The 22,369-nt window shown below is 39.1% G+C and overlaps 1 protein-coding gene across 1 annotated transcript; it reads left to right on the top strand.

The window, feature by feature from the left end:
- The first annotated feature begins 1,903 nt into the window (after positions 1–1,903).
- On the top strand, positions 1,904–4,921 carry LOC145061076 (uncharacterized). The gene is made up of 2 exons (XM_079008445.1): positions 1,904–2,079; positions 2,694–4,921. Exon 2 carries the CDS (start codon positions 2,989–2,991, stop codon positions 4,801–4,803), a length of 1,815 nt encoding a protein of 604 aa, XP_078864571.1. The 5' UTR covers positions 1,904–2,079; positions 2,694–2,988; the 3' UTR covers positions 4,804–4,921.
- Positions 4,922–22,369: the final 17,448 nt, after the last annotated feature.

Raw genomic sequence — 22,369 nt, 5'->3', positions numbered from 1 at the left:
TACATAGAAGTCTATAATTTAGGGTTTTATACATAAAAGTAGTTTGTTGTAATTTATAAATTGTTTTATAAACTAGCTTATATGATCTATATGACACTTCACCAAACATAGTCTAAATGTGACTATTTTTCTACAAAAATATTAGCATTAAATTTTATAAAATGTGATTATTTGTATGAATGCTTTTTTTACAAAGCATCCGTTTTTCTTACTAATATGCTTATCAATATAAGTAACTTTCATTATACTTTATACATTTTTTCAATATGATTAACTTTTATGATGCTAATGTTTAAAAAATATATATAAATACTTTAATTATGATAGATATTAAAATTTTAATCTTCTTAAATAATATCAAAATTTTCAAAATTGAACAATTTTTTCTATAATTTAGAACATAGTTGACTCTTATGATATGAATTTCCTTTTCATACGCTATCATATATTTCTAACCTCAATATTTAAATATCTTAAACCCAAAAAATCAATATGGACTATTTATTTAAAACAAAAAGAAAAATCAAAAACACATTTGCTGTACTATTTTATACCAAAGCCGGTTAGCCGCATATAAACTATAAGCGGCTACAAAAAAGTGGCGGCTGGAAAGTCGAAGTACAGACAAAAGACATTGGACGGATGCACTTTTTATTGGTTGTTGGCACGAGATTGCCACGTCATCGATTCACCTCCACCACTAATTTATAATACCCCATCTTACATCACCATTACTTCTCAAATGACGAATTTACCCCCGCCACATTGCTACAAACAGGGGCGAAATGGTCATTTGCGGGAACAACGTCGCTTTCGCTAAAAAGTAATCAAACGTTCCGTCGTCGTCTACCCTCCAAGCGGTCCAAAAGACAGTTGTACGTTGAGGGGTATTTTCGGTAATTTGTCCAATAATAGAAGTAGAATGTGCAATGTGTTGCACACTCCAAAATAATTCAGTATTCAATTAATATTTGAGGAAGAATATTTAATGCTTGTGGTCCTTCTACAATTTGCAAAAGGTATGTTTGCCCTTACAAGTACAAATGTGATGTTTTTAGTCCTTTACGTGTCATGAATTTCAACCATTGTACAAAAAATAATGTCAACATTATAAATTTTATTAACCAAATAGAATAGAATATTTCATAACTTAAATGTCTTTATCATAAGATTCTTTTTCTTTTATTTCCCAACATAATTTCAATTATTTTCGTTATAAATTTTCTTTTTTGAATGATTTATATGTTTGAAAAAAATGAAACTAGAAAAGATAAAAATGAACATTTCTCATTAAGCAGCTGAATGAAAATTAACACTACACAATTAGTACTTTAACAAAGCTACACCTATCTTGCTAACATAAGCCTAATGTTCTACTTGCTAACATAAGCCTAATGTTCTACTTGTTAACCTAAATTAACTAACTCTAATGATTATTTATCATTTAACTACTTTTATAAATTTATGTTAATGTTAACATTAATAGTTTAAAACCTTTATTGCAACTCAATACATAAAAAATATGTTGTAATTATTGCCCTTGTAACTCAAACTCCAAGAAAATCTTTTTCTTTGTCAAAAATAATATAAACCATTCGGAGAATATTGATGTTAACTATAGAGACTAATTTTTATTTGGATTTGATATATAATTCGTGTTTGAATATACCTCCATAGAGGATAATGGGTATTGTAGGTGTTGATGTTAGTTTTGACTTTTTGATTATTTAATATCAAACTTTAATCAACTACTTTTTTCACATTGTAATCAACTACTTTTCTTTTATATTTTAAGTAAATATATATTAGGGACCAAATATATAATTTGACTCAAGATAAAGGGCTAAATTGATAGTTTCCCAATAAATATTCTTGGGCTTTTCAATTTTCACTTCATTACCAAATTATTACTCCACTTGTTCAAACATCATCTTTCCCCTTCTTTCTCTCTTTCTCTTTCTCTCTCGCAAACTCATTCCAATCAATTTTCTATATCTGTCAACTGTTGTTCTTGGCTGGATTCTGATGCTTTAAATGTCTTCTTAGATCTGCTAACTCCGCCTGATTTTGCTTCTTGAGGTATGCTTCTGTTCATCTTTCTAATTTCATACATCTATTTTAGTTTTCCATTACTGTATATAATAATCGTTGTGTTTTTCTTCTACAATTCGACTTCTGATTCTGCTAGGGTTTACATATTGAGGAATTTTATGCTCTTTCTTTAAGTTGTTTCTATTCTTATCATTCATTTCATTGTGTTTGTCTGATTGAGAATTTGAGATCCTTATATCGGTAAACAGTTCGTTAATTGCTCATAATAAGTTAGCTACAATTATTAGATGATGAGATTACTGAATTTCGCTTTACTATTGTTTACCTTTTTATAATTTTGTAGCTGCTTGCTAAATCGAATCAGTTCATCTAATACCCTAATTTTTTGTCGTCAACATAACATCATGTTCTATTGTATTCTACGCTTCAAGTGCTGTTCATTTTTACTTTGATTTTACTGATATACTATTAAATTCCACGGGATTCAAAACAAATTGATGAATTTGGAACGTTCAAATTCGAAAACAATGATGTTTATCAGAATTCAACCGATTGATGTTTTAGGAGCATTAAATTTTGCGATTCATTTAACTACTTTCTTCAAATTTGGTATTTAAGTATCTCTGTTCCTTGAATTGCAGGTGAATGAAGCTCAAAGACTTATCCATTAGGAGGAACAGAGAGTTCGCTGATCTAAACATCCCAATCTTCGTTGACTACGTAATCGGATTTTATCCAAGAAATGTCATCAGATACACCTCCCAATTGAAACGTTTCCATAAGTGGAAAAGGTAATGGATAGATCAGACACATCTGGATTTGTGAGTGGTGGAGCTAGCCTATTGGAAACTTCTCTATTTCTCTTCATCTTGATATACAGATCATTCTAATTTCTAGATATACTCTCCTAGTTTCCTACAAACACTTTCTTCAAAAATGGTATACAGTAACCCTAAAATGGATCTCAACAATAGTCTCGCACTTGTTTCTTGTAATGGTGACACAACATTAAGCTTGGATTGCTTTGGTTATGGCGGAAACACAACCACGGCGTCTGGATATGAAATCAGCCGTGAAAAACCAACCAGTCCGCCGGCGGCGGACGATGGCTGCAGATTAGTTCTCGGATTAGGGCCCACACCTAGTATATATTCTAATGATTATTTCTCCACCGGAACCATAACCAAAAAACCAACAAATGGATCGAAATCGAACAGGGGAATGGAATGCGAAGGTGATTCCGTTCTCAAATTAGGGTTTTCCGATCATTCTGTAACTGATCTGAATCCATCTTTTTATTCTCATAAAACTTGTTTTGACGATGAGGGCTCTACATCGGCAAAAAAATCCGGCGGCTATATGCCGTCGCTTCTTCTAGCTCCGAGAATGAAAACCAACGTTTTTGAGGCGGGAGAAAACTCTTTCCATGGTCCTCAGGTAAGCTCAGAACCCTCTGCAATCTCCGACTACTCCATGGGAACAATCTCCGACCACCAAACCAGCAACTCCAAAAAATGTAAGTTTTCCGGTTGCACAAAAGGTGCTAGAGGCGCAACCGGCCTCTGTATCGGCCATGGCGGAGGTCAGAGATGTCAGAAACCGGGGTGTAGCAAAGGAGCTGAGAGCAGAACCGCGTACTGTAAAGCTCACGGCGGCGGGCGGCGGTGTCAGCATTTAGGCTGTACAAAAAGTGCAGAAGGTAGGACGGAGTATTGCATTGCCCACGGCGGTGGGAGACGGTGTGGCCACCCATCGGGGTGTAGTAAAGCCGCTAGGGGAAAATCAGGGCTTTGTATTAAGCACGGCGGAGGAAAGCGGTGTAAGGTTGACGGATGTACTCGTAGTGCTGAAGGACAGGTTGGTTTGTGCATTTCTCACGGCGGCGGCCGGCGGTGCCAGTTCCAAGGTTGTAACAAGGGAGCTCAAGGCAGCACAATGTATTGTAAAGCTCACGGTGGTGGGAAACGCTGTGTGTTCGCCGGTTGTACGAAAGGAGCGGAAGGCAGTACACCACTTTGTAAAGCACACGGCGGCGGAAAGCGGTGTTTGTACGACGGCGGTGGGATTTGCCCTAAAAGCGTTCACGGAGGAACGAACTTTTGTGTCGCTCACGGTGGCGGCAAGAGGTGTTCAATCGCCGGATGTACGAAAAGCGCACGTGGCCGGACTGATTGCTGTGTGAAGCACGGAGGAGGGAAGCGGTGTCGATCTGAAAACTGTACAAAAAGCGCGCAAGGAAGCACCGACTTCTGTAAAGCTCACGGCGGCGGAAAGCGGTGTAACTGGGGCGGAGAAGGGACGTGCGAGAAGTTTGCGAGGGGGAAGAGCGGGCTTTGCGCCGCCCATACGAGTATGGTTCAAGAAAGAGAAAACAAGAAGAGTAACTTTGGAATCGGAATCGGACCAGGGCTCTTCCATGGGTTAGTTCCGGCGCCGCCAGCGTCGGCGTCAACCGTCGTGAGCAGCTTTGAAAACACGTATTCTTCCTCCGGCGTTAGTATCGTCTCTGACTCCAATGACTCCCTAGAAAATCCCGCCAAACGACAACACCTGATTCCGCCTCAGGTATTGGTTCCTTCGTCGATGAAATCCCCATTTTCATCATCGTTTCAATTGAGTTCTGACGGAAGACAAGGCGGAGAAAGTGGGAGGAGATCGGAGTTGGCGGTGCCGGAGGGCCGGGTACACGGCGGCGGACTGTTGTCGCTGCTTGGGGGGAACCTGAAGAACGCAAGCATTGATGGTGTGTAATTTTAGGATTTGTCGAAGTGATTTTTTTTCTTTATTTTTTAGTGTGTGTGTGTGTATAATTGGTGAGACTCCTTTTTGTTGTATGATAATTGATAAGCATTTGTTGTTTGTGTCTAAATTCTTCCGACCTTAATAAATGAGGAAAGAAAAATAATTTTATAATCATATAATGCGTGGTGGTGTGTAGTGAAAAAACAAGTTAAATCATTAAAGTTTGGTTTTTTTATATGTTTAAAAATACAGTTACTTTATGAATTTGGTGATAGGTGACTACAAATTAGCAGTAATAAAGTTACAAATTAAATGGTAACTTTTAAAGAAACAAACAATCCCTATGACCTTGAATTGAATGATTAGTGTCTAACCGAGTCTCTTCGTCGGTCTCTTGAATCGAATGATGTGTAATACTTCTACTCTGAAAATTGGTTTTCTAGAATATAAAATGACTTAATTGCAAACACCTAAAGAGAAAACACTTATCATTGGGATTGGTTTGGTAGATCCAAACTACCCTTCATTGAGATTCATTAATTCCAAGACAAAGCATTAGATTGACGTCACTTTAGTTTGATGCCCTCAAATCTATAATTTATTTATTATTACCATCCCCTCATCTATAAAAATCATGTTCTCATTTAGTCTCAAACTTAGGTTTAGCCTCAAAGTCAAATTGTGGGTCCTTTGAACTTTCCCCTATCTCACATCCGCCACTTGTTGACCGTCTACAACCACCTTTATTTCCTTGCCACCTCTGGCCCTCTTCTTCCTCCTCTTCCAACTCTTCTCCAATGTGTAAGACCACGATCCAACTTAGGCCTTCATATTTTCTTATTTGGTTTTAGATTAGATATCACCTTGAGATTTTTATAAGATACCTTATTACGACCCTTTTGCTAGCAGTTTTTATATTGGACAGTTTTGCCTTTAGATGATACTTGTGTTGTGAGATCTTATCCTCATGTTCATAAACATGCTTCTTTCTCTTGATGGATGGCCTTCTTGGCACCTTTCTTTCAATATGTGGGAGTGTATAACATCCCAAAATATGGTTCCAAAAATTTCATTTATTTAATAATAGATAAAATAGTATTTTCCAACATCATCTAGATATTTCAAAAAAAAAAAAAAAAACCAATGTAACAATTGCCATAAAATCAGACTAAAACATCATGTGCAGAATCTCAATGGTGCGTGCGATGCTGTCAACCCAAACTCTTTCATTTGCAACCAACATAAATTAAAAATAGTAAGCATAAAACTTAGTGAGCTCCTCCAAATACCACATACCATACATATCATGCAATAATGAGATACGGATCCCGTCCACACTCAGATAACAGTGAGATATGGGCCCCGTCCTCACTCGAATAACGGGCCCTGACCATAATTGGATAGTAATGAGATATGGGCCATGCCTACACTCAGATAATAATGAGATACGGGTCCCACCTAAAAGACATACATATACGAGTACATACAAGTATCACACAGACAACAAGTATAGTAACATAACTAAACATGGGTCGGCCTTGGTGCCTTAGATCTGCTAAACCCAGTGAGGAAACTCACCTTGAAAAGCTGAATCTCACAGAAGGAAATCTCTAATTGTTGCCCTGACGACTCCCGAGCTATTAGAGAAAAAAAATATCCAATCAAAATCCAATAATCCATCTTAGGGTAAAATGACCATTTTACCCCTGGCCTAAATTGGTTCATGACTAACGTCCAAAACTATAACATAAAAGGTCCATCACTATATGATCTTCCAAAGACCACCAATGGCCCGCTTATGGGAAAATTTGGCCCAAACTCCTCTAATGGGCTTTACCCTAAAGCCCACACATATACATAGTCCAAAAACCAGATTTCTGATGGTCCACTAAAGCCCAAAGCAACAAGGTCCAAGAAAATGGCCCAAGGAAAGCCCACTGTTAGATCGAACGTTGGGCGTTCCCTTGTAGAACGTTAGACGTTCCCTTGTGGAACGTTGGGCGTTCTTTACCAGTCAACAAATCGCGAGCCTCAGCCGGAACGTTGGGCGTTCGCACACTGATGCCCAAAAGTTCTTATTAAGCACTTAATGCCTAAAGCGACATGACTAGAACCTAGATCTAAGTCCTAAAGATCATCTAGAAGCATAAAGTCACTGACTTGGTGGCTTTGGATGCCCCAAAAGGTCCCACCTTTAATATATAACATTCAACTTCCATAAAAAGGGCTTAATCTCTTGCGTGGGGCTTATACAAATCTAAAGATGCAAACTTTATGAATCTAAAACATCATAAACACCAAGAGAAGCAACTCAAAGCTTCCGGAGTGATCATAACTAGAAGATCTCAACCATGGGACCAAAAAGGGACCAAAATTCATAAAAACTTAGATCTAAGCTTCTAATGAGAAAGGTTAGAGCTTTATACCTTAAATGTTCTGGAAATAGAGTAGAGAACCAAGATCTATAGGCTCATACTTGAACCACCACCTTGCACCAAGTTTCTCTTCATTGAATGAGCTTCAAACACACACACAATAAGCTCACAACACTCAAGGAGGCTCTAGGGTTTCGAGACTAGGGTTTGAGGCTATGGAGGCTAGAAATGAGGACAACACATGGGACTTAAGATGTTTAAATAGGTTTTAAACCCTAAAAATTAGGGTTTGAGCTCCACGTGTAAACGCCCTACATTCCCCAAGGGAACGCCCTACATTCGAGCTCCGCCTCCGAAAGTCCAATCTTGGCAAAAATGGTCCCTCCTCTACCATAACCTTGCAAAACAAGTCCAAAAGCAATAAATTAATATATAAAGGGACCAAAAATGAATAATACCTGGATCGGACGTTACATAGTGGCTTTGTATAAGGAGATTCCATCCATAAATTGCTACCACTGACTGGTAGTATGTTAGAACCATAAGTCAAAAGGTATTTCTCCTTAGCAAACCAAGTGCTAATGAAACTCATAGGATCTTGTTATGTACAAAAAATAGAAGCTTCGACATGTACTTACAAGATCTTAACAGTTGATTTTGCAGCAGCCCAAAACATACTCCCTCCGTCCCAAAATTATTGTCCACCTTACTATTTTAGTTTGTCCCAAAATTATTGTCCACTACCAAAAGTAGATATACCTTTTTACCATATTACCCCTAACATTTAATAAAGTAAACTATAATAATTAGATATACACATTTCCCACTGTTCCGTTATTTTATTTTCTTTTTTGTAAATGACATTTTTTGAACTGTTTAATCTGCTATTCTCAACATACTTCAACGAATCCAACTTTTTTGTGGGAATATTTTAATCAAAAAATACAAAACATTATCACAATTAACTTTGAGGACTCGTTGGAATATTTTAATCAAAAACTACAAAGAGTTATCATACTTAATTTTGAGCACAATTTTCTTTTCTTCAATTAACTATGCATATACAAATGTTGTGCAGCTTCGTTTATTAGATCTTCATCACACTTAATTTGGAGTAGCAAGTTATCTTCTTGATCCAACCTACTCTTACCAATATGCGGTATTTGATAGTTGTTGCCACCTTGAACCTCTATGATTTCTTTCATGAACGTTTGCAAAGTTAAAAATACACTGTTAAGTTGTCGTGCTTGCATTTTTTCAAAGGATGTGTAAACTGCAGAAACCAATTCATCAATTGTACCCAAAGCCTCTTGTTCTTGAAGTAATTGGATAGCTCGAAAAAAACCAAGGTCTAAAACATTTAAATCTGGACTATTGGTGGGCTGAAAACATAGTCGGATATCAAATTCATCTCGAGATGCTGCTTGAAGGAACTCACTATCATTAACGTCAATATGCAGTTTTGCGTTATCTTGATGAATAAATATGGGACCACCATGAGCTTGTGGCCATTTAGCGGTAGCACTTTTTCTATCAACCATGACCTTGTTATCTCTTTAGTAACCGACAACATGGGCTTCGTCTCCAATGTCCCCGCTACTCGACTTTTCCTTGAACGCTTAGCGGGTTCTAATGTTGTAAATGGATAGATACCAAATTTTCCCGAAAAAACTCCGTCCCCATATTCATTAAATCTTGGTCTTGCTACGACTGCCAAAAACATAACCTTTGTGATGAACTTTTTGCTTTGGCATGTTCTTAATGGTTCACTCTCGCCGGGCACAAGGTAGTAATGTTTTGATGGTTTTGACATGTAAAACCACTTTTCATCAATATGAACAACATTAAACATATCATGGAATTTAGGAATCCGACTTGACAATGATCGTGTGACCTTAGATAAACAAAATTCCAGCCTTGCTCTTTTATTCTCAACAGTGAGATTCAGTTTTATGACGTTCGTGTGTGGTCGAAGTTCACCTTCCTTGATACGTTTATGCATGATTGATTTAGAAACACCTAAAGATTTAGCAAGAGATCTTATATTGCTTCGAAGACGTAATGGAATTTCCATAACTTGATTCAAATTGGTTTGAACCTTTTTTCGTCCAACAACTGTTGGCATGTTTGAAGATAAATCAACCGTTTGTCCATTATCAACTTGACATTTCGCTTGATGCCAAATGCGACTAACGGTCCGCTTGGATACCGAGAATTGTGATGCTAAATCACCTATGGAACCTTTTTTAACTCACCGTAGGGAACTATCTTGCAATAAGGAATGATATATATCTTGACGATCTTCATTACTAGTGTTCTTTTTAGTTACTGAAATTGCAGCATGATCCATCTGGAAGAGGTGAACCTGGAACTAATTAAAACAACAATAAAGTTCAGCAACAAGCATAAACTAAACAAAGTCCACAAAATTTTGATTAATCTAAATCTAAAATACAATAGTAACGACTAGCATTGAACCAAAACAAATCGTAATCTAGAACAAAATCAAGAATACAACAAAAGCAAACAAACAATAAACCAAAACAATACAACAACAAACAAAGTGTAAAACAATACATTAAGAAGCAAATCAAATTGGTTACATCAAACATATGTAAAAAAAAGCATTTCAATAAACCAACTACATGCATGTACAAAAATAAGCAAACCAACTACAATGAACACAAGCTAATCAAATTGTTAAAAAACCGACTACAACAAACGCAAGCTAACTGAATTGTTAAAAACCGACTACAACAAACGCAAGCTAATTGAATCACTAAACCGATTTATGTATACAACAAAAGAAAAATAAAGCAAATCGTATGTATCAAATCGATCCATCATATGCAATTTCTTAAAAGCGGTTACATGGTATCCAACAAGTGTATCAAAACTCCAAATCGTTTATCACATGTTTCGAATCGAGATAACATGAAGAATAAAATGTGTACCTTGCATGCAACAGTGACTGATACATGACGGTGGTGATTAAGAAATTTGGGTGGGTTTACACTAAACAAGTGAGATGCATTTAGTGCTTTGAAATTAGAATAATGAAGTGAATGGATCTGGAAGATTAGAATAAAAAAATTAGTTTAGGTAGAAGACAGAAGCTAGGAATTTTGTCGAGAGAAGCTCTAGGGATTTAAGGAATTAATTAATGTAAGTGGTGGGAAAAGTTGGCTCTATAATTTAATTTAACTAAAAATTAAGGGATGGAAAAATTGGCTCTATAGTTTAACTTAATTAAAAAGTTAATGGTGGAAAATTTGTGCTGGAATTTAGTAAATTAAAACATTAAGTATGCTTTTAGAAAAGGGAAAAATGGTCATTTTACTCAAAAAGACAAGACTAATTATTGTTTTTCTTAATTTGTGTGTTTTTTGTTTGTGGACAATAATTTTGGGACGGAGGGAGTATTTTTGAACTCCATCCCACTATAGACCTTTCTAAAGTTGACATATATATATATATATATATATATATATATATATATATATATATATATATATATATGCCTGATACATTATTTGTGTTGTGCAAGTGGTAGGATTTCCTCTTTAGCCTCATGAAGCCCCTATTTATAAAAAACAATTACATTAGTAAAGTAAATATGAAGTACCTTGTATATACTTGTATTTATAGAATAAAGTATGTATGAAGAACCTTGCATAACACCCTATTTCAAGTCGTTTCATAATTCGGGCCGTAACCCAGTATCATAAGGCTTCGGACTTTGGAGAAGGGAGGTTTGGGCCCATTTGGATGTGAGTGATGTAAATATGTGATCCAACAGTTCGGTTTGTGCTTAAATCAAATGGTAAAATGGGAAAGTAGTGTTTCAGACCTCTTTTATGAATTATGGATTTTAGTTCGATGTGTTTAAAGTCAAAAGTAATTAGATAAGGATGTAGAGCTCCTCAATATATTTCCATGGATATAAAGATCATCGAAATCGGTGTTGAAACGAAGAAGTTATGACCGTTTGAAGTTTGGACGGTTTTGGGTTAAGCTGAGTACGTTGGACGTACAGGGGGGAGTACGTTGGGCGTATTGGGCATCCTGAGTACATTGGGCGTACCAGGAGTACGCATGGGGTATGCGATCAATGCCCAAACCCTATGTTTTGAGCCCTATTTAATCTCCTTAACTCCCCCAAAACCATTTCATTCTCAACCTTCACCTCTCTAACACCCTCCCATGAAACCTTAATGATAGTTTGAGCCTTGTGAGTTAAAAGAAGGCGTTTTGAGTGCTTTGGAATATGCATGGTGCACTTTGGAGAAGAAGGAACTTCTTGGAGAAGTGTTGTTTGCATTGGAGCTTGTAGATTTGGACTTTGTTCACCTTGATCTCTCTCTTAAAGGTATAAAGTTTGAATATTGATGATGCATTTGTTAGATCTAGCTAGTTTTGGATGTTATGAGCTTTTGGTCAATTTAGTGCATAAAGTTTAGATCTTGAAAGTTTATGACCTTGTTATGGATAAAGTTGGAAACTGTATCCATCTAAACATCATTGTGATTCAGATTTGAAGGTTGGAGACTTACACTTAATGGATTAAGTTGAAAAAGATGCACTTTTTGGTCCCTTTGATACTTAAAGTCTAAATTTTGGTGGTTTGAACCATTCTAATGGATAAAGTTGGAAACTTTATCCATTATGGAGCTATTAGGATCCATAAAAATATGATCTTGATCCTTCTCTTCCCTCCATGAAAGTGTCATGACTGTTATATATATATATATATATATATATATATATATATATATATATATATATATATATATATATATATATATATATGTTTGTATGATCAGGTTTATTTCAACCCGATCACACCATAATGGGGCCCTTCATGGGGTTTATTTCAACCCGGTCATATAAACATATATGTAACAGTCACATAACAGCTAGCATTCTACATAACAAAATAATGGGCCGACATTGGTGCCTTCGACCCATGGATGCAGTGAGGAGACTCACCTTACAAATAGATGAAATAGCTAAATAGGACACTCTTCTAAATATTAGCTCTACCGAACACCTAATCAATGATAAATGACCAAATTTAACTATAATTCAAAATACCCAAAATACCCATAGGTTAAATCCTAGTCAAAGTTAAAAGGCAATCGAGCCAACCGGATTAACTCAGCTGAGTATGCCCAGCATACTCAACTTGTACGCACGACATACTACACATTGACCAAAAGATGAGGAGCTGACCATGTACACATGACGTACTCTAACGTACGCCCAACGTACACACCTGCTACCTTTTCCTTCTATTAAGAGCTTAATCGCTTAAGCTCTCTCGTCCAAAACCCAGATCTAGTCCTCAAATGATGTCCTTAATCATAAAGTTTCCAACTTTATGATCTTGCATGGCTATTAAGTTGTAACGTCCAAAAATTCAAGGCCAAAAATTTCATTTTTAATTAGGTTATTACATAAAACCAAAGTGTGAATAATCAAAATATAATATTATGAAACCATATCAGAGTATAATCACAAGGATCTCGCGTGCGGAAAACATAGTGTGATACGCTACGACCAAGCCGGCCTTTGAAACAAAGTACCTGAAACCAAAACTGTAAACCGTAAGCACGAAGCTTAGTGATTTCCCCCATCATACCACATACCACATAACACCATCGGTATCTCTCAACCGGTAACTGCGATCGATATCTTTCAACCGGTAACCGGGGACTATTTCACCCCTACCACTATCACATAATAACATGTCATAAACATACTGATCACGTACTAACATCATAAACATGTTGATCACATACTAACATATCATAAACATGCTGATCACATACTAACATATCATAAACAGACAGGTATGCATTACATGGGTTCTGTATACCCCTTTAGTATCTTTCAACCGGTAACTGTCATCGGTATCTTTCAACCGGTATCCGCCATCGGTATCTTTCAACCGGTATCCGCCATCGGTATCTTTCAACCAGTATCTGCCATCGATATATTTCAAACGGTAACCGGGAACTATTTCACCCCTACCAATATCATATAATAACATGATATAATCATACAGTCAGGCATTATATGGGTACTGACCTACCCTTCGATCCTAACGACCGAGTCAAGGAAGAACTATTCCTTGCTACTACCACTGACATACATAACACATCACATAAGCATATCACATAAGCATATCTCATAAGAATATCTCATAAGCATATCACATAAGCATATCTCATAAGCATATCTCATAAGCATATCACATAAGCATATCTCATAAGCATATCACATAAGCATATCACATAAGCATACCAAGATAATTATCACAAAGACAATTATCTACCAACTACCCCTGTTGGTGGGCCGACATTGTGGCCTTAGACCCACCCCTACTGGAAGGTAACTCACCTCGCACTGTTGAAGTCCCGCAGACATAACCCCACATTGCTGAAGTCCCGCAGACTTCACCCCAGCCGCTGGATGACAGATTCCCGAACTGTCAACACCAAAATAACACCTAATTAATAATTGGGTCCCAACACATAATCATAGATGCTCGCTTGGATAATTACTACATTACCCCAAGGTTGGCTTTATGCAAGCCTAAAGCCCAATCTAAGGCCCAAAAGTCCAAGTATGGCTTAAAGCCTAACATATGGCCCAATTTTCCAAATTGGGCCCAGGCCTATACATGGTCTCACTCTAAGGCCCAACATCACATAATCATTAAGGTCCAAACTATGGCCTAATTTTCCAAATTGGGCCCAAACCCCTTACATGGGCCTTACCCCAAAGCCCATTAATTATTCTAGTCCATTTGCTTGATCTTAGATGACCCATTTAATAACTCAATCATCAGGCCCAATAGAAAGGCCCAATAATAAACCCAAGTGAAATTAAGGTTTCACATAAAATGACGATTAGGGTTAAGTGTTCCTACTTAACCCATTAAGGACTAAATCCATTAAGTCTAATGTTGACTTAGGTTGATTGCAAATAATTATTAATTAATCCCAATGCAATCCCGATAAATCCCAAATTAGGGTTTCACGACATTAGGGTTTTCCAAACCCTAATTAGGGTTTCCGACCCATCTTAGTCCAATAGGCCCATTAGTTAAGTCCTTGGATCCATTAGGGTCCATTAAGCCCATTAGACACATGTTTGGGCTTTTATGCCCATTAAGCCTCATTGGGCCCATTAGGGTTTCAAGGCCCATTAGGGTTTTAGTCCCTTGGCCAAACATCCCCAAACTAGCAATCCCAACACAACTAAGCACACCGCCACCCGACACGGCGGCCGGTGGCGGCAGCCACCACCCTAAGGTGGTGTTTTCAATGTCTTTTATTATACCAAGCTGTGATTTACATTTTACATTGCTAAATATCAAAATAACACACACTAAACAAATAAACACACACACACACACACAACTACCTTTTGGTGGCCGGTGGTGGCAGAAGCGGAATCATTCCTTACACAGGGTGTTACAACTCTCCCCTACTTAAATTAGATTTCGTCCTCAAAATCATTCCTTACACGCTAAACCACTCAAGTAACATGGTCACCATCCTGACACACCCTAGCCTTCCCTGGGTAGCCTCACCAATCTTTGGAAAGCCCTAAATCTGCAGGTGAACGAATTCCTCACGACGAGAGTACATTTACTCCGTCCGAAATCTGCTATCTCGAGATGGTTTGAATCCTTGACAGACCACTCATACTTAATCATTATCGTTGAACCCAGTCCAGTTATCCCTCAACGGACCACTCAACTTCTAATAAATTGAGGTTCCCACTATAAAACTGAAATCATAGACCCAATTATCCCTGCGGGTCATTTAGCAAAACCCAAGCAATCTGTTATTCCGTCCGTACCTGCAACCCTAAACACAAATACTAATACGGACCATTGCTTTCCTTATCCCATAACTACAGTGAAGTCCATACGGTCTTATCACTGGCTCAAATAGATCTAATCCATCTGGGAAATTCCGAAATCCAATCTGTGGATTTCCATATCTTCATTACTACACCCGAACTGGTGGGTACTACTGCTCCTTCCGCATCCTAACACACGCTAAAACTATCTACCAACCGAGTGAATGCTACAGCTACCCCCGCAGTCTTACACACTTCCCATGCTAACTTACCACTAGTGAATGCTACAGCTACCCATGCAGTCTTACAACACTTCCCATGCTAACTGACCACTAGTGAATGCTACAGCTAACCCTGTAGTCTTACAACACTTCCCATGCTAACTGACCACTAGTGAATGCTACAGCTACCCCCGTAGTCTTACAACACTTCCCATGCTAACTGACCACTAGTGAATGCTACGACTACCCCCGCAATCTTATAACACTTCCCATGCTAACTTACCACTAGTGAATGCTACGGCTACCCCGTAGTCTTACAACACTTTCCATGCTAACTGACCACTAGTGAAAGCTACAGCTACCCCCGTAGTCTTACAACACTTTCCAAACCGGGTCGAACACGCACTCGACCTAACACATCACTGAACTTGAGTCCTAACCGGAACTCTAACCTGGTTCCCGAAACCTGCTATCACGTGACCCCAATGTATCAGTACCACACTCATGCCCGTTATCAAAGCGTCACAGTAAAACATGGAATCATCTACACCTTCTAGCAGGTGAGAATCGGTGCCTCGCACAACAACTGTCTGAGAGTCTCGAAGACTGCCTGCTGTTCAGGCCCCTAAGCAAGAGGCCACCGAATTCTTGGTAAGTCGGTGTCAAAGGAACCGCAATCTTGGAGAAATCTCGCATAAATCTCTGGTAATAACCTGTTAGACCTACGAAACTCCAAATCTCATATGGAGACCTCGGAATCTCCCACTGCATCACAACCTCTATCTTGGCCGGATGGACTAGTATACCCTTCTGGTTGACAAGGTGCCCAAGAGATTGCACCCCGTGCAACCAGAACTCATGTTTGGATAACTTTATAAAAAATATCTCCCCCACTTAGATTCAACTAAGTCTTCACGACACGCAAGAATTGAAGGATTCCCAATCCTTCTCGCTTTCTAGTATCCCACTGATGACAACCTGTGCTCACCAATGCTAGCGATTATTCATCGGTTAAACCTTAAGATCGAGTACTCTTGAAATCTGGTACAATCTGACACCTCAATCCACCTCCCGTGCTGACACCAGAGGCCTTAATCTTAACTCTGGCTGACGAGTCCTCGTTCCCACTTCCAATCTCACAGTACCATTGAACACTAACTTCACTGGAGAACTATCACTCTAACCATGACCGAGTATCCTCCAAACAATACTCCCGCACAGATCTTGAAAAATATCTGGAATAATAACGGTCCACGCGGAACCCACTCTGCAAGGTACGTCCCTCTGTGGGTTCATCAAGGACCTTTCGGCATGCTGGATGGCATATATGATCCTTGATAACCCAAACACTAGAAGAAAACCGACCCGAGATCTGACTTACCCAAACTCGTTCAAAATCCCAAAGAGATACGTATTACCATCATCCATTTATTAGCACTAGAATATGACATACCCACAACATATGGAGGAATATTGATCACCCTCAACTATCATGATTAACCCTGCCACACTTGTAGCAGCCTAAACCCTTGGAGTGACAAACTCCCTTGTGCACTTCCCTGTACGTGCTGCACTGACTCCGGCCATGCTGGCCTTTCACCCGATGATCAAAAGTCATGGGTCTCTTCCTGAGACCCTCTACTATATGCACCTGGCACAACCCTCTCTTTCCAGGGTGCTCCAAATCGATCTCACATCTGCAACTTCTTGTAAATCATATCCTTCAGAGTCTGACACCCTGCCACGCTCACTAACTCACTTGCCAATGGCTAAGCTGCAACAACTAGAACATCCTATGTCCCTAAATTGTGTCACAAACTTCTCCCCGAAGCTTCCCAGATTCTCCAAGACTCTTGTTGATTTGAGTATGGGTCCTGTGCTTTCAGTAGTACGGACCCAATACTACCCTCCACACCTATCCATACTTTCCTCAGCAATCCTCTTGAATCCTCTAAGTCACCTCCTCAAACTGGTACACCCAAGTCTCACTGAGCCTCACTACTAACTCACTGAAACATATCCCAGGCTTTCCTAGGTTTCGTACTCACCCAGTCCTTAGCTGCTGAAAGATTCCCAGTAATGTCAACTAGCTACCTCATGAATATAGCCACTCGCGATTTAGCATATTCACTTAGTAGCTAGCTCACATTACCAAGAGTCCCTCGTAGCACAAAGCAAGAAGCATTCAGAGAATGGAAAATCTAACCAACACATTCCAATCAAATCAGTTTATCCTCCTATCAGGAATCTATACTAGCATGTAACTCCAAAGGCTCATACGATCATGCATAACCTAAACAGGCTATCCTATCACTGACTGATATGTACTATCATGTAATTCAGCAAGCACATACAGCAGGCACATAAGGCATATTCCTAGATCCTTAGCCCTAGTTTAGCATGCAGTTCTCATAATCATATCATATCCTAACACAACATCTATGGGTATCTTGAGGAAACTTACTTGAGCTCGACTGATTGCACGCATCAGACACCTTGTTCTTTTTAAAGTTATTTTCTCCCAAATTCTTTTTATAAAAATGATTTTCTTTTGAAAATTTTCATGCCAAGCCCTCAGTTTGAGATAAGACACACCCGAGAGTGTGCCCGAATCCCTTAAACCAAGGCTCTGATACCAACTTGTAATGTCCCAAAATTCAAGGCCAAAATTTCATTTTTAATTAGGTTATTACATAAAACCGAAGTTTGAATAATCAAAATATAATATTATGAAACCATATCAGAGTATAATCCCAAGGATCTCGCGTGCGGAAAACATAGTGTGATGCGCTGCGACCAATCCGGATCCTTTCCTTTGAAACAAAGTACTTGAAACCAAAATTGTAAACCATAAGCACGAAGCTTAGTGAGTTCCTCCATCATACCACATACCACATAACACCATCGGTATCTCGCAACCGGTAACTGCCATCGTTATCTTTCAACCGGGGACTATTTCACCCCAACCACTATCACAAATAATATGTCATAAACATACTGATCACGTACTAACATCATAAACATGCTGACTGCGTACTAACATATCATAAACATGTTGATCACATACTAACATATCATAACAGACAGATATGCATTACATGGGTTCTATATACCCATTCGGTATCTTTCAATCGGTAACTGCCATAGGTATCTTTCAACCGGTATCTGCCATCGGTATCTGTCAACCGGTATCCTCCATCGGTATCTTTCAACCGGTAACTGTCATCGGTATCTTTCAACCGGCATCTGCCATCGGTATCTTTCAACCGGTATCCGCCATCAATATCTTTCAACCGGTAACCGGGGACTATTTCATCCCTACCACTATCATATAATAACATGCTATAATCATACAGTCAGGCATTATAGGGGTACTGACCTACCCTTTGATCCTAACGACCGAGTCAAGGAAGAACTATTCCATGCTACTACCACTAACACACATAGCACATCACATAAGCATATCTCATAAGCATATCTCATAAGAATATCACATAAGCATATCTCATAAGTATATATCATAAGCATATCACATAAGCATATCTCATAAGCATATCACATAAGCATATCTCATAAGCATATCTCATAAGCATATCACATAAGCATATCTCATAAGCATATCACATAAGCATACCAAGATAATTATCACAAAGACAATTATCTACCAACTACCCCTGTTGGTGGGCCGACATTGTGGCCTTAGACCCACCCTTACTGGAAGGTAACTCACCTCGCACTGCTGAAGTCCCGCAGACATAACTCCACATTGCTGAAGTCCCGCAGACTTCACCCCAGCTGTTGGATGACAGACTCCCAAACTATCAACACCAAAATAACACCCAATTAATAATTGGGTCCCAACACATAATCATAGATGCTCGCTTGGATAATTACTACATTACCCCAAGGTTGGCTTTATGTAAGCCCAAGGCCCAATGTAAGGCCCAAAAGTCAAACTATGGCTCAAAGCCCAACAGATGACCCAATTTTCCAAATTAGGCCCAGGCCTATACATGGTCTTACTCTAAGGCCCAACATCATATAATCATTAAGGTCCAAACTATGGCCTAATTTTCCAAATTGGGCCCAAACCCCTTACATGGGCCTTACCCCAAAGCCCATTAATTATTCTAGTCCATTTTCTTGATCTTGGATGGCCCATTTAATAACCTAATCATCAAGCCTAATAATAAACCCAAGTGAAATTAGGGTTTCACATAAAATGACAAATAGGGTTAAGTGTTCCTACTTAACCCATTAAGGACTTCGTCCATTAAGTCCAATGTTGACTTAGGTTGGTTGCAAATAATTATTAATTAATCCCGATGTGATCTCGATAAATCCCAAATTAGGGTTTCATGGCATTAGGGTTTTCCAAACCCTAATTAGGGTTTCTAACCCATTTTAGCCCAATAGGACCATTAGTTAAGTTCTTGGATCCATTAGGGTCCATTAAGCCCATTAGACACATGTTTGGGCTTTTATGCCCATTAAGCCTCAGTGGACCCATTAGGGTTTTAGTCCCTTGTTCAAACATCCCCAAACTAGCAATCCCAACACAACTAAGCACACTGCCACCCGAGACGGCGGCCGGTGGCGACAACCACTACCCTAAGGTGGTGGTTTTCAATTTCTTTTATTATACCAAGCTGTAATTTACATTTTACATTGCTAAATATCAAAATAACACAGACTAAACAAATAAACACACACACACACAACCACCTTTTGGTGGCCGGCAGCGGCAGAAGCGGTGGCAGCCACCGTGGCCGGCGGCCATGGTGGGTATCTTTTCCATTTTCCAGCTATCAACACTACCCTCAACAGACACACACATGAGCTGGACACATGAAACACACCCCGTATGATCACAAAAGCAACTTCAGCCATCCCCGGTGGAGGTTAGCGACGATAGCACCAAGGAGATGCGACAGTGGCGGAATGGCCGTTGAAATAGATGTAGCGGCGGCACGAAGACGATGGCTATAAGCTTAGAACGAATCACCAGCAAGGGACGAGGGGGATGGTGGAACCGTGAGCGACAGAAGCGGCAGTAGGAGGCGCTTCGCCCTCGTCTTCAGCAGCGGCGGCTATCGGTAGCTTCGTATCTTCGCCGGAATGGATCACAGCAACAACAGCGAGGCGGAAAGGGGTCGGAAGCACTGGTCACCGTTGGCGATTGATGAAGTAGCAGCACATGGAGGCTATTCGATGGTTATAAGTGGTCGGAGAACGGACGTAATGAACGATGGTGTTGCCCATTCAACTCCCACAGTCCCATCATCCAACGTCCTCAACTAGTTGGACTCATCCTCGCAGGCCGCAAGCACGATGGAAGTCTGATGGTCACGGTGGTTGCTTGGCTGATCGGAGATAGGATGGTAGCGGCCCCGGTAGGGAGGTATAAGGTTGGGAGGCGACTGTAACATGTTCTTTAGGGCTAGGATTTGCATTGTATAAATACCCGTCACCCATTCAAACTTCATTCCATAATGTCACAAATAGTCCCTCCCCAAAGGATTCTTTTCACAAAAAGTCCATAATTTACTCTTTCCACCCCTACTCACATAATTCCTTACATATTTAGTCCCATAGTTACATTCAGCCCCTCCTTTACAAATTATTCTCAAATAAAGTCCATATGTTACCCTTTTAACCCCAGCCTTCAAAACTCTTTACAAATTGAGTCCGAAATTTACCATTTAGCCCTTCCTTCTCATAATCTATCCATCTTAAGTCCCAATAATTTACCAAGTGGTCCCTACCTTCATAAATATTTACAAAACCAATCCAAAACTTAAACTTTCAACCCTCAATTACTAAATTATGCCAATTTACTCCTTGAAACCAACACCTTTCTATATAATTATTGATTTGGGGTTACTATTTATTCATTAATTTATTTTATTTATTTATTTAATAAACAGGGTGTTACATAAGTGCTTAATATCAAAAACCCTAACTTCTTAACTCATTAAGAGATCGTAGTCCATGCATGGAGGAAAATTAAGGACCAAGATTACATTTTTATGAATCTAAAAACTCCAAAACATCTGAAAGGACAACTCAAATGAATTAGAGTAACCCATACTCAATTACATCAAGCTTATGGGACCAAAATGAACACAATCCATGGTTAAACAAGATCTAAGAAAAACTTCATCAAGATCAGAGCTTTAGACCTCCAAGTCGTGCAAAATGATGATGTGCTCCTATATCCAAAGTGCTTCACTCTTCTAAGATGGTATCCTCTTCCTTCTTCCCCCTTCAAGATCACCAAAATACACACTCGAGGCTCAAATATGCTCTAAAATGGATTAGGATTTGCAAGGGTCGATATGAGGGATGGAGGTTGACGAAAGAAAGGGTTTTGGGGATATAAGGGTGTTTAAATAGTGCACAAACTTTAAATTTTAGGGTTTTGGTCCAGGCCATGAATGCCCAACGTACGAGAAGTATGTCTAGCGTACGTGATGAAAACACGCTTCATAAAAATACTACAAGGGACCAAATTAAAATCAAATTACATACCAAGGGCATAAATGGAAATACCTAAAAAACAAGATGTTACAACATAAAGTTGATTCTATCTGGGTCATTGTTGATAGATTGACCAGCAGTGCACACTTCATACCGATTTCCGAGAGCATATATGCTGAGAAGCTACCTGACATTTACATTTGGGAAGTGGTGGTTCGGCATGGGGAGCCAATATTGGTGGTTTCGGATCGAGATGTTCAATTCACCTCAAGGTTTTGGAGGAAGTTTCATGAGGAGTTGGGTACTCAGTTACATTTCAGTACAACATACCACCCCCAGACTGATGAACAGAGCAATCGGATGATTCAGACGCTCGAAGATATGCTTCAGGCGTGCTTGTTAGATTTTGGAGGGAATTGGGATACTTAGCTTCTACTGGCCGAGTTCTCCTACAACAACAGTTATCATGCTAGTATTGATCGTCCACCCTTCGAGATTTTGTATGAGATGAGGTGTAAGACCCTGGTTAGTTGGGGCGAGGTCGGACTGTTGGTTAAGGTGTCTAAGTCCATAATTATTTCTGGTATGTACTTGACCCGACCCGACATGGTCCATTTGGGTTGC

This window comes from Lactuca serriola, chromosome 7, assembly GCF_051521515.1.
Source record: "Lactuca serriola cultivar US96UC23 chromosome 7, Lser_US96UC23_V15, whole genome shotgun sequence".
Taxonomy (NCBI): domain Eukaryota; kingdom Viridiplantae; phylum Streptophyta; class Magnoliopsida; order Asterales; family Asteraceae; genus Lactuca; species Lactuca serriola.
This window is presented reverse-complemented; position numbering and strand designations above follow the sequence as displayed.

Bases quoted from the DNA above. Each gene is read 5' to 3' on its own strand.
- LOC145061076 (XM_079008445.1), top strand. From the start codon at position 2,989: ATGGTATACAGTAACCCTAAAATGGATCTCAACAATAGTCTCGCACTT.